Source organism: Pantherophis guttatus, chromosome 7 (genome assembly GCF_059756535.1).
Source record: "Pantherophis guttatus breed Tessera chromosome 7, ASM5975653v1, whole genome shotgun sequence".
In the NCBI taxonomy this organism is placed as follows: domain Eukaryota; kingdom Metazoa; phylum Chordata; class Lepidosauria; order Squamata; family Colubridae; genus Pantherophis; species Pantherophis guttatus.
Genome location: NC_142069.1, coordinates 3,505,484 through 3,521,283, shown reverse-complemented (window position 1 = coordinate 3,521,283; position 15,800 = coordinate 3,505,484). Strand labels below are relative to the sequence as shown.

The following is a 15,800-nucleotide window of genomic DNA, read 5'->3' as shown; positions in this document are numbered from 1 at the left end:
TAGGAAGATAGATAGGGACAGATTAGGTAGGTAGGTAGTAGATGGGTAGACAGGTAAACAGAGATAGTTGATGGAGATAGATGATTGATTGATAGGCAGATCGATGAGAGATCAATGAGAGAGAGAGACAGACAGGCAGACAGCCAGCTAGCTTTCATGGCTGAGGCAGGATGGGCTGGGTGACATTGGGCCAGTTCCTCTCTGTCAGCCCACCCCACCTCACAGGGTTGTTGTTGATGTTGTGGGGAAAATAGGAGGAGGGAGGAGTATTAGGTATGTTGACCACCTGGAATTATTTGTTAAAAAAAATAATAATAATAAAGGTGGGATATAAATAAATATACCATATTGGTTCCGAGTGCCATTTCCCCCCACCCTCAGCAAAATGCCGCTTTGGAAGTGGGAAATGTGACCCACCTGGACAGAAGTTGGAGCAGAAGCTGCCTGCCTACCATGGCCAAGGTGTTGGTTGAACCATACTCAGTGCAACGGTTCCCGCTGAACCTAAAAATTCATCTTTCTGTTGCAGAACTTTGCACTTCCAAACTTTTCAATGATGCCTTTTCCCCTGGACGGCCATCTTCTGTAGAACAATGAAAGCCTCATGGGTCAAGATTGCCCTTACTCTGGGGATTCTCCTGGACGAGGCCTTCAAGTTGGCTGCCCCAGAGGGTAAGAATTCTGGGAGTTGAAGTCCTCCAGCCTTCCTGGCTGGGGAATTCTGGGAGTTGAAGCCCTCCAATTTTGCTGGATGGGGAATTCTGGGAGTTGAAGTCCTCCAGCCTTGCTGGCTGGGGAATTCTGGGAGTTGAAGTCCTCCAGCTTTGCTGGCTAGGGAATTCTGGGAGTTGAAGCCCTCCAGCTTTACTGGCTGGGGAATTCTGGGAGTTGAAGTCCTCCAGCTTTGCTGTCTGGGGAATTCTGGGAGTTGAAGCCCTCCAGCTTTGCTGGCTGGGGAACTCTGGGAGTTGAAGCCCTCCAGCTTTGCTGGCTGGGGAATTCTGGGAGTTGAAGCCCTCCAGCTTTGCTGGCTGGGGAATTCTGGGAGTTGAAGCCCTCCAGTGTCAGTGCCTCAGTGCTGGCATAGAGAGGAGAGAGATAAACTCTGAACTTTTGCCTGCTAAATCCCTTTGAAGCTGGGTTGTCGTGGAAATGAGGAGGGGGGACACATTCCTGGGAAATGACGAGACAAGAAGTCTGGAGAATGACTTGGAAGATAGCCAATGAGAAGCAGAGATTTGGGGATCGGAAAGGGAGGGATTGGGGGGCAAAAGGTCAGTCTTGTCCGCATCGAGTCATGATCCGGTGGCTGTGCTCAATTAAAGAAAAGATTTCCTTAAAGATTGGCAGTTTGGAAATTCATTTATTTTGAGATAGCATCGAAGTCTGACATCCAGCTTTGCTGGCTGGGGAATTCTGGGAGTTGAAGTCCGCCAAGGCTTAAAGTTGCCAAGGTTGGAGACCCCTGATTTAGTCTACCCATTGTGGAAAAATTGACCTCTCTCACAAAGTTTCTTCTTGTTTTTGGTTCGTAGTTGGACCACGCAGGAACCTCTCCAGCGCACTTTCGACGGGAGCATCTGGAACATCGCTTCTGACAAATCTCCCACTTACGAATACAAACCAATTCACGTTTCCAACAGTTGCCTCTTTCGAGACGAGCTTCAACGTTGCCGCCACAGCCCAAAGTCGGAAGATTCTGGATCCCTCGGTTCCCACCCCTTCAATCCCCTCGGATGGTTCACGTAAGCTCCACAACTCTAGCGAGACTTGAAGTGTTCTGAGAAGTATCCCGTGGCAATTCATTTGTGAGAATGAATATTAGGCAGTGGGAAAAGAATTTAACATCGTAGGCAGAGATGTGAACCGGTAGCGGAGATCATGTGTGGCTGCCCCCCTGCCCCACCTCTATGCCGTCCTATTTAGGCATGTTTTTGAGGACAGGCACATGTGCGGAAGGCGCGCGGGGCAAACCAGTGGTAAGAATATTGTAAACCCACCGCTGATCGTAGACCCACAAACTCCCATAAATTCCCGCCTGGAATTTATTTTGTCATGTTTATGTCGGGAACCTACGAGAACTGTCTGCAACGAACTTTCATTTTAATGTATGCCGATTAGCATACATTCAAAGTGACAATAAAGTTGTTATAAGGTAATTGTCAGGTTTCGATGTCATCTCAAATAAAATAAATTGCATTTCCAAACAGATAGTCTTTGAAGAAATCTTTCATTTTATTGAGCACGACAATCTGGCCCCGATCGTGGCGTAGCCAACTCTGACTTCCTGACCCCAAACCTTCCCTTTCTGTTCCCCAATTCTCTGCGTCTCATTGGCCTTCTTCCAAATCACTCTCCCCATATCTACTACTTAAGCTCTCAGGAATGTCCCCCCCTCCCATCTCATCTCCTAGGGGATATTATCTTCAAGGAAAATAAGTAGGTGAAATGTCAAGCATCCTCTTGCCAGCTGGCCCCTCTTCTCCTTCTTATGTCAGCACTAGAGTAAATGCAGGTTGAAGTGCTGACAGTAATGTGCTGTCCTGTGGTGATCTCCGAAGCCTGGAACAGGTATAAAACGGTGCCTGCGGAAGCTGAAAACGTGATGCACGGAGGCCAAAAATGGCCGAAGCGTGGGGGCCAGAGGGTGGGTGGGGCTTCGGCAACATTCGGTGTATAAGACGCACTGCAATTTTCACTCACTTTTAGGATGGGGGGAAGTTATGCTCCGAAAAGTACGGTAATCATTCTCACTGTTGGGAAAATCCCTTCTTATTTCCAGGGATTATATAAATCAATGTTGTTTGAACAAAAACCTCTTATTCAAGGAGAGATAATCATGGGTTTAATTGGGAGAAAGTCCCAACGACAGGTAGTTCTCGACCTACGACCAGAAAATGGGATCGGAACTTCCATCCCTAAGTGATGTGATTGTTAAGTGAGTCACGCCCGATTTTATGACTTATTTGGCCGTGGTGGTTAAGCGAATCTTGCTTTCCCCATTGACATTGCTTCTTGGAAGTCCCCTGTGATGGTCGCAGGTGAGGATCATGTGATCGATGTTTTCGATAAATCCATCAATCCTTTTCCTCTCTTTCCTAGCCTGTAGCAAATTCAAAGCGGATATCGCTTTCCTAGTGGACGAATCCTCGAGCATCGGTCCAGACAACTTTATCAAAGTGAAGGATTTCCTCTTCCACCTGGTTTCAAATTTCCCTCAAATTGGACCTGAAGGTACCCAGGTAAATTCTTGTCTCACGTGTATTTGTTCAGGAGGGATCCATGGTGCTTTCTGAGCTTGGTAGTTTTCTTTCATGATCCAACTCAGTGACATCATTAGTGTTGGAAGGAGGTGAGGTTTGCTCTCTGTTTATGTACCACAAACAGACAGACAATCCCGCTCCGTTCTAGCACTGATGATGCTACTTAGCTGGGTCATGAAATATCTGCAAGGAAACCATGAAGCTCAGAGAGCTTCAAAAACCATACAGTCTCTCCTTCCCCTCCTCCCTTTCCTCCTCCTCTCCATAACCCCCGTCCTTTCTATCACTGATAATGTTACCTAGTTGGGTCATGAAACGTCTGCAAGGAAACAACTCTCAGAGAGCACCAAAGAACCCACAATCTTCCTCCTCCTCTTCTTCCTCCAAATCCTGCTCCCTTCTAGCACTGATGATGTTCCCTAACTGGGTCATGAGACGTCTGCAAGAAAACCATCCGGCTCTGACCAACATCAAGGACTCCACAGTCCTAATTCTCCTTTTCCTCCTCGTCCTCCTTCACTCCACAAGCCCCACTCCCTTCTAGGTCTGATGATATTACCTAGTTGGGTGATAAAATGTCTGTAAGAAAACAATTAAGCTCAGAGAGCACAATTCCTTCTAGCACTGATGATGTTATCAAGTTGGGTCAGGAAACATCTATTTATTTATTATTTATTATTTATTAATTTTATTTCTATACCACCCTTCTCCGGAAGGACTCAGGGCGGTGCACGGCCTGATTAAAAGCACAAAGACAGACAAAATTTAAAAATTATTAAAATTATTAAATGATAGGCTCAATTTAAAACCCTAAATTTAAAATCTACAAGGAAACAACTCTCAGAGAGCACCAAGGAACCCACAACCTTCCTCTTCCTCCTCCTCCTCCTCCTCCTTCTCCTCCTCCTCCTCCTCCTCCTCCTCCTCCTCCTCCTCCTCCTCCTCCTCCTCCTCCTCCACCTCCACCTCCACCTCCTCCATCTCTGCATAACCCCATCCTTTCTAGCACTGATAATGTTACCTAGTTGGGTCATGAAACGTCTGTGAGAAAACCAGCAAGCTCAGAGAGCACCAAGGAGCCCACAATTCAGCCCTGAGCTACAAATATTTTTTTTCTATTGATATTTTTTTTAAGTCACAATGCATTGAAACTATCATGGGAGATTATTTCCTAAAGTTGTGGGAAAACTCAAAAGGAGCTTGATACAGTTAGCTGACCAATGGGGAACTTTTAATTTAGGGAACACGGGAGGTAAAAATAAAATCATCATGCAAATGAAATTCTGCTTCTCTGCTCCGTGAAATCCCCCAAAAAATGCCGCAGTCTTTGTGGCCACCCTGGTAACATTTTTGGACTTCCCTGGCAGGGAAACACAGGGAGTTCTTGATTTATGACCACTATGGAGCTCAAAAATTCCGTTGCTAAGCAAGGCATTTTGCCCATTTTTTTGCCCAATTTTTACGATTTTTTTGTGGGGGGCACAGTTGCTAAGCGAATCACTGCAGTTGCTAAGTGAAACAGGCGGTCATTAAGCGAATCTGCCTTCCCCCATTGACTTTGCTTGGCTGGGAAAGTTAAAAACATGATCACATGATCCCGGGACAGTAAAACCGTCATAAATACCTGCCAGCTGCCAATCATCCAAATTTTGATCAGGTGACTATGGGGATGCTGCAACGGTCGTAAGTGTGAAAATCAGTCATAAGTCACTTTTCAGTGCCGTTGTAACTTCAAACGGTCACTAAATAAGTCACATGTGAGTCACATGTTACCTGTTAATTTTTCAGCTGATATGCAGGTTAAACTCTTTATATATATATTTTTAAACAAAATTTTCTGTTATTTTCCAGATTTCTGTAGTTCAATACAGTGAAAAGCCGAGGACCGAATTCCACTTGAACACTTTTCCAGACCGGATCCGAGTTCAAAACGCTCTCAAGAGGCTCGTCTATAATGGCGGGAACACAAAGACTGGTGGGTATTGTATTCAAGAGGGACATTTTATCTGTTTTGTGTCAATTCATCAGTTTGAGTTGGATGACTAGACATCGTAAAGGCTCGTAGGAGAATAAATTCTCAGATGAATTAATTCAGGCAGTCCTTGATTTATGACCATCCGTTTAGCAAGATTTTACACCTAGGCAGGAAAAAAATCATAGGTACAATACAGATCAGGCGAAACCTGTTTCAAAACCAGGAACTGTTGTGGTCCGCCAGTACCTGCGGAGCTGGCAGCAGAGTCGGACAGTGAGGAGGCTGGGAAGGACCATGGGCCAGTCCTGGAGTCTGGGGAAGGCCAGAAGGCAAGAGCATCTAAAGCAAAAGGGACGACTTGGGAGTAAGGCCAGGAGATGATTGGTCCCTCCCATAAGGCTTAAAAGAGAAACAGAGGCACTTGGGGCCTTTTGCAGGAAAGCAAAGTTGCTAACTCTGTTTCCAGTCAGCGTCTCTTGTTTGTTTCTGAATTCGGTAGGGCTTTGCCAAGTAAGGCCTTTGGCAGGGTGTCGAAGAAGATAAAGGTTGGTGATTATCCCGAAGGACTTCTTCCGAAGGACTTGTTTTGCTACTAATTGGGACTCAGCTGGGAATGAACGTAATTCTCAGCTGTTACAATAAAATAGGTTTGTTTGGGACTAATTGTGTCTTGTAATGACTCAGTAAGCCTAGGTAAGCCAGGAACTGCGAGAGGGACCTTGGAGTCCTAGTGGACAATCACTTAAACATGAGGTAGTGGTATGCTGCGGCTGTTGTGGCTCCATTACCTGAGCCTGTGTCATCGGCAGGAGAGGACTCCGAGAGTGAAGGAGAGGAGTTGGCAAGGCCTCCCTCTCCAGGACCCTCCTCTCTGGCAATGCCTTCAGTGTCCGCTGAAGGGCAAGAGATAGGGCTGGGGCAAGCATGTCCACGCAGCCACAGATGTACAGTGATGAGGGTAATGAGTCTTGGCTGGATCCACGCCAGCATCGCAGAGATAAGCGCATGCAACAGAAGAAAAGGCGTGCCCGAGATTAGGCTGAGTCACTGGACCAGACCCCACAGGATATAAAAGGGAGCGTGGTGGCCAGTCAAACCTTGTGACGGACAAAGCTGAAAGCTTCCACGCCATTCTGCATTGCAGGACTTTTTGCTATAGACTTTGCTGGATTATCTCTGGACTTGATTGACTCCATAATTATTGAGCTGTTTCTTTTGATGTATCAGAAGTGGGGAGAAGTTATCTCTCCTCTTCGTAAGTAATAAACTCTTGGCAGGCAGCCACTAGGTTGTTGCCAAGTTCCGTTATCATAAGGAAAAGGATTTTGCCGGCTGGTTTGGTCTTTAACTCTTGAACGTCTGTTGGTGTGTGTGCGTGGGGTTGGGGACAGAACAGCGGCAGCCAAAAAAGCGAATATAATCCTTTGTTGTATAAACAGAGGCATAGAAAGAATCAAGATCGCGTGAAGTATTGGTACCACTTTATAAAGCCTTAGTGAGGCCACACCTGGAATAATGCAGCAAGTTTTGGTCACCACATTACAAAAAAAGATGTTGAGACTTTGGAAAAAGTGCAGAGAAGAACAACTAAAATGATCAAAGGCCCGGAGACTAAAACTTATGAAGAACGGTTGCAGGATTTGGGTTTGGCCAGTCTAGAGAAGAGAAGGACTGAAGCAAGTGTTTTATGACCACTCCTCACACTTATGAACGTTGCAACATCCCTACAGTCTTGCAATCAAAATTCACGTGTTTTGCAATCCGCGTGTAGTTATGATTGTCGCCAGTGTCCCAGGATCACGGGATCAGCGGTTTTGACTTTCCGTGCCATCTTCCAAACAAGCAAAGTCAATGGGAGAAGACAGATTCGTTTAACAGCCACATAATTCATTTTAAACAATTGCAGCGATTGTCTTAACAAACTGCAGGCAAAAAAAAAAGGTCGTAAAAATCAGGGGCGATTCATTTAACAACCCTCTTCCTTAGGCAAGGGAAATTCCGGTCCTTTCCACTTCTGTTATTCCTTTCCAAGGATCTGGGATAAGCTGTTCTGTCCCCAACCCCACGCACACACACCAACAGATGTTCAGGAGTTAAAGACCAAACCAGCCGACAAAATCCTTTTCCTTGTGATAATGGAACTTGGCAACAACCTAGTGGCTGCCGGCCAAGAGTTTATTATTTACAAAGAGGAGAGATAACTTCTCCCCACTCCTGGTACATCAAAAGAAACAGCTCAATAATTACGGAGTCAATCAAGTCCAGAGATAATCCAGCAAAGTCTATAGCCAAATGTCCGGCAATGCAGAATGGCGTGGAAGCTTTCAGCTTTGTTCGTCACAAGGTTTGACTGGCCACCACGCTCCCTTTTATCTCCTGTGGGGTGTGGTCCAGTGACTCAGCCTAATCTCGGGCACGCCCTTTCTTCTGTTGCGCGCGCTTATCTCTCCGACGCTGGCGTGGATCCAGCCAAGACTCATTACCCTCATCACTGTCCATCTGTGGCTGCGTGAACGTGCTTGGCCCGGGCCCTATCTCTTGCCCTTCGGCGGACACCGAAGGCATTGCCAGAGAGGAGGGTCCTGGAGAGGGAGGCCTTGCCAACTCCTCCCCTTCACTCTCGGAGTCCTCTCCTAACGATGACACAGGCTCAGGTAACGGAGCTACAACATAAGTAGATTCAGAGAGTTGATGGAGTTACCAATATTGTCTGCAGGATGTAAGCTGTTCTGAGTCAAGCTGCCTTCTGCAATTGACCGATGGGGATTTTGTCAATGCCTTTCTAAGTTTCTGTGTTTTCTCCCAGGCAGAGGGATCGCTTACGTGCTGAAAGAAATATTTCAAGTCTCCAAGGGAATGAGGCCTGCCGTCCCACACATCCTGATCTTGCTGACCGATGGCCCCTCCCTGGATGAAGTGCTGCCCCCAGCTACACTGGCTCACATTCTAGGTAGTTATGGATTTCAATCTCTGGAATTCGATGCTTCTGACATTAAGAATGTTTGGATATAAAAGGTGCTACAAGATCTCTGGATTTCCGTGTTCCGCTTACCTTATTGATCCCAAACAGTCGTGAATTTCAGACTCCCTCCCCTCTGTACAAAAGAAAGAAAATAGATTTTTAGATATCAGAGGGGTCTACCTCCATCTCTATCTTCATCTCCATCTCTCTGTTTTTCCATCTCCATCTCCATCATCTCCCTCTCTATCTCTATTTCTGCCTCTACCTCTGCCTGTATCTAACTCAGTTGCACTACCTTCACCTCCATCTCCACCTCCATCTCTTCATCTCCACCCCCACTTCCACTTCCATCTCCACCTTCACCTCCATCTTTCTCTTTCCATCTCCACTTCCACCTCCATTTCTATGTCTCTCCACCTCCACCTCCCATCTCCACTCCATTACCATCTCCATACCCCCTTCCATCTCCATCTCTACTTTCACCTCCACCTTCACCTCCACCTCCATCTCCACAACTACCTTCATCTCCATCTTTCTGTCTTTCTATCTCCACTTCCACCTCCATCTCTACCTTCACAACCACCTTCACCTCCACCTTCTTCTCCACCTGTATCTCGATCTCTATATCTGTCTTTCCACCTCCATCTCCACCTCTCTGTCTTTTCATCTCCACTGCCACTTCCATCTCCATCTCCATCTCTACCTCTACCTCCATCTCCACCTCCACCTGTACTTCCATCTCCATATCTCTGCCTTTCTACCTCCATCTCCACTTCTATCTGGCTCTCCACTTCCACTTCCATCTCCACCTCCATCTCTTTGTCTTTCCATCTCCCTCTCCACCACCATCTCCACTGCCACTTCCATCTCCATCTCTACATCCACATCCACCTTCACTTCTATCTGTCTCTCCCACTTCCACCTCCACTTCCACCTCCACCTCCACCTCCATTTGTTTGTCTTTCCATCTCCACCTCCACTTCCATCTCCACCACCATCTCCATCTCTACCTCCACATCTACCTTCACCTCCACCTGTACCTCCATCTCCATATCTCTGTCTTTCCACCTCCACCTCCATTTCCACTTCCACTTCCACCTCCACCTCCACTTCAACCTCCACCTCCACCTCCATCAGAGATAGGGCATTAGTGAGAATAACTGGCCAAAAATCCCACAGGGAACTTCTGTGGTTAAGGAGAGCTAGAACCCAAATCTCCTCACTTCAGATCCAGGACCTTCACCACAGTTCCACCCTGGTTCTTGGCTTGAGATGGACTCCCAATATCTGAAGGCTGAGGGGTCCTTGAATCTAGTTATCTCTGCTCCTTGTCCACCACTGCTCCATATTGGCTCTATAGCTGAAAGAAAGAGACTAACCCAACATCCTCCAGAGAACTTCCGTGGCTGAAAGGAGTCTAGAACCTAAGTCTCCCCACTCCTGAGCCAGCATCTCTGTACCATCCTTAATCTTGGATTGAAAGAGTTGGACTGGTTTAAATTCACTCAGGCAGTCTCTATGGTTGAAGGGGCCTTGAACCCTTCAAGTATCTTTGCTCCCAGTCCAGCACTTCCACCACTATTCCACACTGCCTTTGGAGTTGAGGACTGGTCCAGAATGACCCACTTGGCTTCCATGCAGAGGCGATCATGCGCGAAGCGCGCACACAAAGAGAACCGGTAGTAAAGCTGGTTAGAACCCACCCCTGCTCCATAGCTACCGGATCAGGTGATCCGGTCCGAACCGGGAGTATTTCACCCCTGCTCTACTTCCTCCTCCATCATTTTCTTACTATATTTCTATCCTACCTTTATATTTTCATTTAATTTATTACAACATTTTTTCCAAATTTCTATCTTGCTTTTACATCTTCATTTCCCCAAAATCTTTTAATTATATTAATTTTCATGTATATCTCTTCTCTAACCATTGGTAAAATTGCCCCCGTACCTTAAAATACTCTGATTCTTCCTTTTCTTTAATTGCCAATGTTAATCTATTTCATTTCTGCACATTCCAGTATTTTCTTAATTACTTCTCCCTCTGTAGGGTTTTTTCCTGTTTTCCAGTTTTGTGCAAATACAATCCTCGCTGCAGTTATAACATGTATAATCAAATATTTATTTTCTTTACTATATTTCTCTGGTAAAATACCCAATAGGAACAGTTTTCCATCTGGATTTTTTGATCTGCTCTTTCTTGTCCTGCAGGAATCCAAATAATTCCTGTAGGGATTTCAGGGGCTCACGTAGAGGAATTGAAGCAGATCCTCCTACATCGGAATTTAGAACGTCTCTTTCACGTTGACACTTTTGACGATTTGACCCAAATCATCAAAGAACTGGTGGAAATCATTTGTTTGGGATCCTGGCAAGGGAACAGAGATATGCCGGAGCATTTGAAGGTAAATAAGTTCTTTTGCATCTTTCTTTTTGGCCACAGGGCAAAGGGGTGTTATTCTATGGTGGACTATTCCATAATCCTATATATATAGAAAAGATTATGGTTATCTTGAGTCCTGGCAAACCATGGTCATTATCAGGCCTAGTGCAACAATGACATAAAGCCATCCAGCCAAGGTTGAGTTCTTTATTTATTATTTAGATATTTTTGTAATTAGGTTTTTCAAACCCCACCTCTTATTATTTGTCAATAAGAGCTCAAAGCGGTGAACATACCCAATTTTCCTTTTTTCCCCCTTCTATTTTCCCCACAACAACAACAACTCTGTGAGATGAGTTGCAGGGGTGAAACCCAGCAGGTTCTGGAGAACCGGTAGCGGAAAATTTGAATAGTTAGGAGAACCGGCAAATACCACCTTTGGCTGGTCCCGGAGTGGGGTGGGAATGGGGATTTTGCAATATCCTTCCCCCTGGAGTGGGGAAGGAATGGTGATTATGCAGTACCCTTCCCCTGGAGTGGGGTGGGAATGGAGATTTTGCAGTATCCTTCCCTTGCCACGCCCACCAAGCCACGCCCACCAAGCCACACCCACAGAACTGGTAGTAAAAAAAAAATTGGATTTCACCACTGGTGAGTTGAGCTGAGAGAGAGAGAGTGTCAAGTTTTCGAAAGATGCCCTAATTAATTCATGAGCCATGATCCAAACTTCAAAGGAAATATAGTCATTTATTAGGAGCAACATTCCGGCAATACTGGGATGCAGTTAGGACTGATCCTACGTAGATTTATGTTCCCCTATGACCCTGTCTCTCCCCTCCTCTCTAGCCATGTCATAAATCACATTCTCCAATTAATCACTTTGGCTGGCTGTGAAACCTAACACCCTCCTTCTGATTGCGGTCAGGAAGAATGTATGGAATTCACTTCAGTTCTCCCTCCCTCCTGCTCACGGCAACTTGAAAGCTTTGCAAGTTGACAGAGAGAGAGAGAGAGAGAGAGAAAGAAAGAGAGAGAGAGAGATTGACACAAAGTCACCCAATTAGCTCTCATAGCTAAAGTGGGACTAGAACTCACCGTCTCCTGGTGTTTGACTCAGAGTAACCAGTCTGGCATTCATGCATAAGGCAGGACTAGAACTCATCGTCTCCTGGTGTTTGTCCAAAGTCACCCAGATGGCTTTCATGCCTAAGGTAGAACTAGAACTCACCATCTCCTGGTGAGTGGGCCAAAGTCACCCAGCCAGCTTTCAAACCTAAGGCAGGACTAGAACTCACCGCCTCCTGGTGATTGGCCCAAAGTCAACCAGCCAGTGTTCATGTCTAAGGTAGAACTAGAAGTCACAGTCTCCTGGTGATTGGCCCAGAGTCACCCTGCTGGCTTTCATGCCTAAGGCAGAACTAGAAGTCACATCTCCCAGTTCCTAACCTGGCACCTTAACCACTAGACCAAGCTGGTTCTCTGGATACACCGTAGAGACAGTCTTGCCAGACTAAACTTATACAATCCTCACCCAATGGATATACTCTAGTAGTAGCTATCCACAATCTCTTCCTTTTCTGACAATCCAACTCTGGATTGTGCTGTCTCTTATCCTGCCCACCCCACTCCACCCTTGGAACAGGGACAAAACCCCTTAAGCACATTGATAAATTATTTTCAAATAAATATTCATAGGAATGCCTTTAAAATTGCAATCCTAGACCCACATAGTAGCTGGAATTTAAGCCACTTTAACTTGACGGAATGGGACGTGGTGGCTCAGTGGCTAAGACGTTGAGCTTGTCGATCAAAAGGTCGGCAGTTCAGCAGTTCGAATCCCGAGTGCCGCGTAACGGGGTGAGCTCCCGTGACTTGTCCCAGCTTCTGCCAGCCTAGCAGTTCGAAAGCACATAAAAAAAATGCAAGTAGAAAAAGAGGGACCACCTTTGGTGGGAAGGGAACAGCGTTCCGTGCGCCTTTGGCGTTGAGTCATGCTGGCCACATGACCACGGAGACGTCTTCGGACAGCGCTGGCTCTTCGGCTTTGAAACGGAGATGAGCACCGCCCCCTAGAGTCGGGAACGACTAGCACATAAGTGCGAGGGGAACCTTTAGCTTTATCTTTACCTTAACTTGATGGAATCCACCTGTGTAGACTGTAGAGATATTTGGGTTTATCATATGACCCTTAGCTCTTCTGGATTAAGTGTTGGAGCAGAATGGACTAATTTATGTCCTTTGTTCTAAGTTGGCCGGCAAAGCTATGGGCCCCACAGAACAGCTGTTTGATGAGCCAAGGAGGTCAACCGTCGCCAGTTCCCCTCCTACTCACCTGGCAGCGTTCGCCACGCAAGGACCTTGTGACCCACAATGCTTGGAGGTAAGGCAGATATGGATGGCCTCTGAACCTGGGGGGTGGGGTGGGGTGGGCTCGTTTGTAGTTCAGTTTTGGGTTAAGATTGAGAAAATGGGAATCTGAGTTATGGAGGCCACCTGGGGATGGATTTGGGGTCACCTGGGGGATTTGTCAACCTGCAAAATGACTTCAGATGACACCGTGCTTACTTCTTCTGCTTCGTTCCTGGGTTGCCATTGAAGGGGGGGGAGCAAAGCACGGATGGGGGGGCTTAGGAATGTGGTGCTTCAGCTGGCTAGCCATAACATTTACCAGCCATGAGAACCAAAGTCATGTCAATGGACACCTGTTGAAGTTGGGCGGGAACCTACATCTGGACTGATCGGCCCATGTGACCGGAGCGACATAGCGGGAGTGGGGAGCAAAGGTGGTATTCAGCCGGTTCGGACCGGTTCAAGCGAATCGGTAGTGGCGACCTGCGGGTGGTACCCACCCACCCGGGCACAATCCCGTCCTATACCACTGTGTTTTTGACGTCACATGGATGTGCGGACGGTGCATGCGAGAGAATTGCTCTGTTGTTTGACATCTCACGCATGTGTGGATGGGGCGCATGAGCAAATTGCTGTGTTTTGTGATGGCACACGCACTCACATTTCCCATGCTGGGCGAACCGGTTGCTACAGTATATGAATCCCACCCCTGGTGGGGAGGTCTCATTCTTTATCCCTAAACGCGGGAATAATTTAGAGCTAGCTTCCCCTTCCTACGTGCTGATACAATGTACTCAATAAAGGGTTTCTTGAATCTGAACAAAGTGTCAGAGTCCTGACTTCCCGGAGTTCATTACTCGAAACGATAACTCTTAATCTAAGAGTCAGGGTCACTCTTTGGGGGAAGGGACTGGGTTAGGAGGAAAGATTCCAGGACATGTCTTTGCCCAGAGATGGAAGAACTTGCAGGAGAAGAAGAGGCAGAGTCTGGAGGTGGAGTCAAGAGAGCAATCAGCCTAGAATCATTACGTTGCCACAAAGGCTCCGAGTTCAATCCCCCTTGAATTCCATTGACTCTTATAGGCGCGAGCCGTAAATATTAACTAGAATTTGTGATCCTGATTCTTTTGCGCCTGACAGTTCTTTGAGGGGAAGTTGGACCAGCCTTTCTCTTTCAGCCCACTCCCCAATGTGGAATAGCAGCGGTAGTGTTGGACGAGGAGCAAAGATACAACTCATTCTCAACTTACAGCCGTAATGGAGCCCAGAACGCTGGTGCGGGAATTCTGGGAGTTGAAGGACCACAAATCTTAAAAGTTGCCAAGTTTGGAGATCCTTGTTTTTAAAACATGGAGTAGAAGAAAACCATTCTGAGATGGATCCATTAGGGGCCAAAAACCTCTGGAATCAGTGGTGGGTTTCTATCGGTTCAGCCCGGTTCAGGTGAGCCGGTAGCAACGATGGTGAGCTGAGAGCGAACCGGTTCTCTCTGATGGTTAGGTTGGCCCTCCCATCCGCCCCTTGTTGTGACCCAGGCCCAAGAAGGTATTATCAGACGCAATCAGTTTGAAACAGACATTATTAGAACAGCTGAGAATTAACTCATTCTCAGTGTAATCCAAACTCATTCAAAACAAATTCTTCATAACACAAATTCTTCAGCTTTATCACCAACCTTGGTCTAATTAGGCAACCTGCCAAAGGCTTTTCTTGGCAAAAGTTCAGAAGCAAAAGACGCCGACAAGAAAGAAATGCAGCAAGACAAGAAGCAAATCTATCAACGTTGTTTTCCGGCAAAGAGCCTAAGAGCTGTTGCTGGTCTTTTAAGCCTTATGGGAGGGGCCAATCATCTCCTGGCCTTACTCCTGAGTCGTCCCTTTTGCTTTAGCTGCTCTTGCCTTCTGGCAGCTCTTCTCATGCGTGCACTAGGAACAGGCTCCTCCTGTTCCTCTGCCTCTCTGCTCTCCAACTCTGGGGGCTCCGGAGTCCATGCATCACTCCCAGATGACCCTGGCTCCATCTCTGCCTCCGACGCAGAGCCCTCGTCCGGGCCTTCCCCAGACTCCAGGACTGGCCCATGTTCTTCTTCAGACTCTTCACTGTCCGACTCCGCTGCCAGTTCCGCCAGCTGCTGGCGGACCACAACACCCCTGCGTTATACATACCTTATAGTTGGTCATTTTTAGCCCAGCAGAGCGGATTGCCGCATCTCAGCTGTTCCCTAATACACTGCGCTTGCATGGAGCGCAAGTTTGGTGTGCGTGCAAGCAAAGCTAGCACGTGCTCATGAAGCATGCACAAAGTGCGTGCATGAAGCGAACCGGTGGTAACACCGGTTGAAACCCACCACTGTCTGAAATGAGAGTGGACTTTGGTCAGGGGTGGTATTCACTTACCTTCGCTACTGCTTTGCAAATGTGAGCGTGCGCGCGGAGGGCAGAGGGTCAAAAACGGGACATGATGACGTCCGGGCAGGTGGGTGGAGCCTCCCACAGTCGCCGCTACCGGTTTGTCCGAACCGGATAGAACCAACTGGATATCACCACTGATTTTGCTTCTACAGAGCTTCGTGGGAGGAAGTTTACGCCGAGGAGGAGGCTACGACCCGTTTGCTTTCGCCACCAAGGGGGAAAAAGGAGAACGGGTGAGTAGATTTCCACTTTGGAAATCAAATAGATCCCTTCCGCCTTTTACGGGGGTCTGTTAAGCCCTCAACAGGAAGTGGGCCGTGTTTCTCACCCGTATCCTCTGCTCTTTCCTGCTTTATTTAGGGATTTCCGGGAAAAGATGGGATCCCGGGATTACCTGGCAGACCTGGACGAGTGGGCCCACCAGGCTCCCCTGGATTAAGAGTAGATATTTCATGCCC

General features: G+C 47.1%; 1 protein-coding gene across 8 annotated transcripts in view; it reads left to right on the top strand.

Annotated features, from left to right (window-relative positions):
* Positions 1-15,800, top strand: part of LOC117658814 (uncharacterized) — a 131,485-nt gene that overhangs the window by 4,032 nt on the left and 111,653 nt on the right. For 7 of the 8 annotated variants that reach the window (XM_087873560.1, XM_087873558.1, XM_087873555.1 and 4 more), the window contains 9 exons: positions 530-672; positions 1,536-1,745; positions 3,103-3,242; positions 5,115-5,238; positions 8,045-8,188; positions 10,411-10,604; positions 12,831-12,962; positions 15,495-15,575; positions 15,703-15,783. In XM_087873560.1, coding sequence (XP_087729686.1) covers positions 594-672; positions 1,536-1,745; positions 3,103-3,242; positions 5,115-5,238; positions 8,045-8,188; positions 10,411-10,604; positions 12,831-12,962; positions 15,495-15,575; positions 15,703-15,783 — 1,185 coding nt within the window. In that variant the 5' untranslated portion in view covers positions 530-593. Of the gene's footprint in view, positions 1-529; positions 673-1,535; positions 1,746-3,102; positions 3,243-5,114; positions 5,239-8,044; positions 8,189-10,410; positions 10,605-12,830; positions 12,963-15,494; positions 15,576-15,702; positions 15,784-15,800 lie in introns of those variants that run through there. The other variant, XM_087873563.1, reaches the window with a different exon arrangement.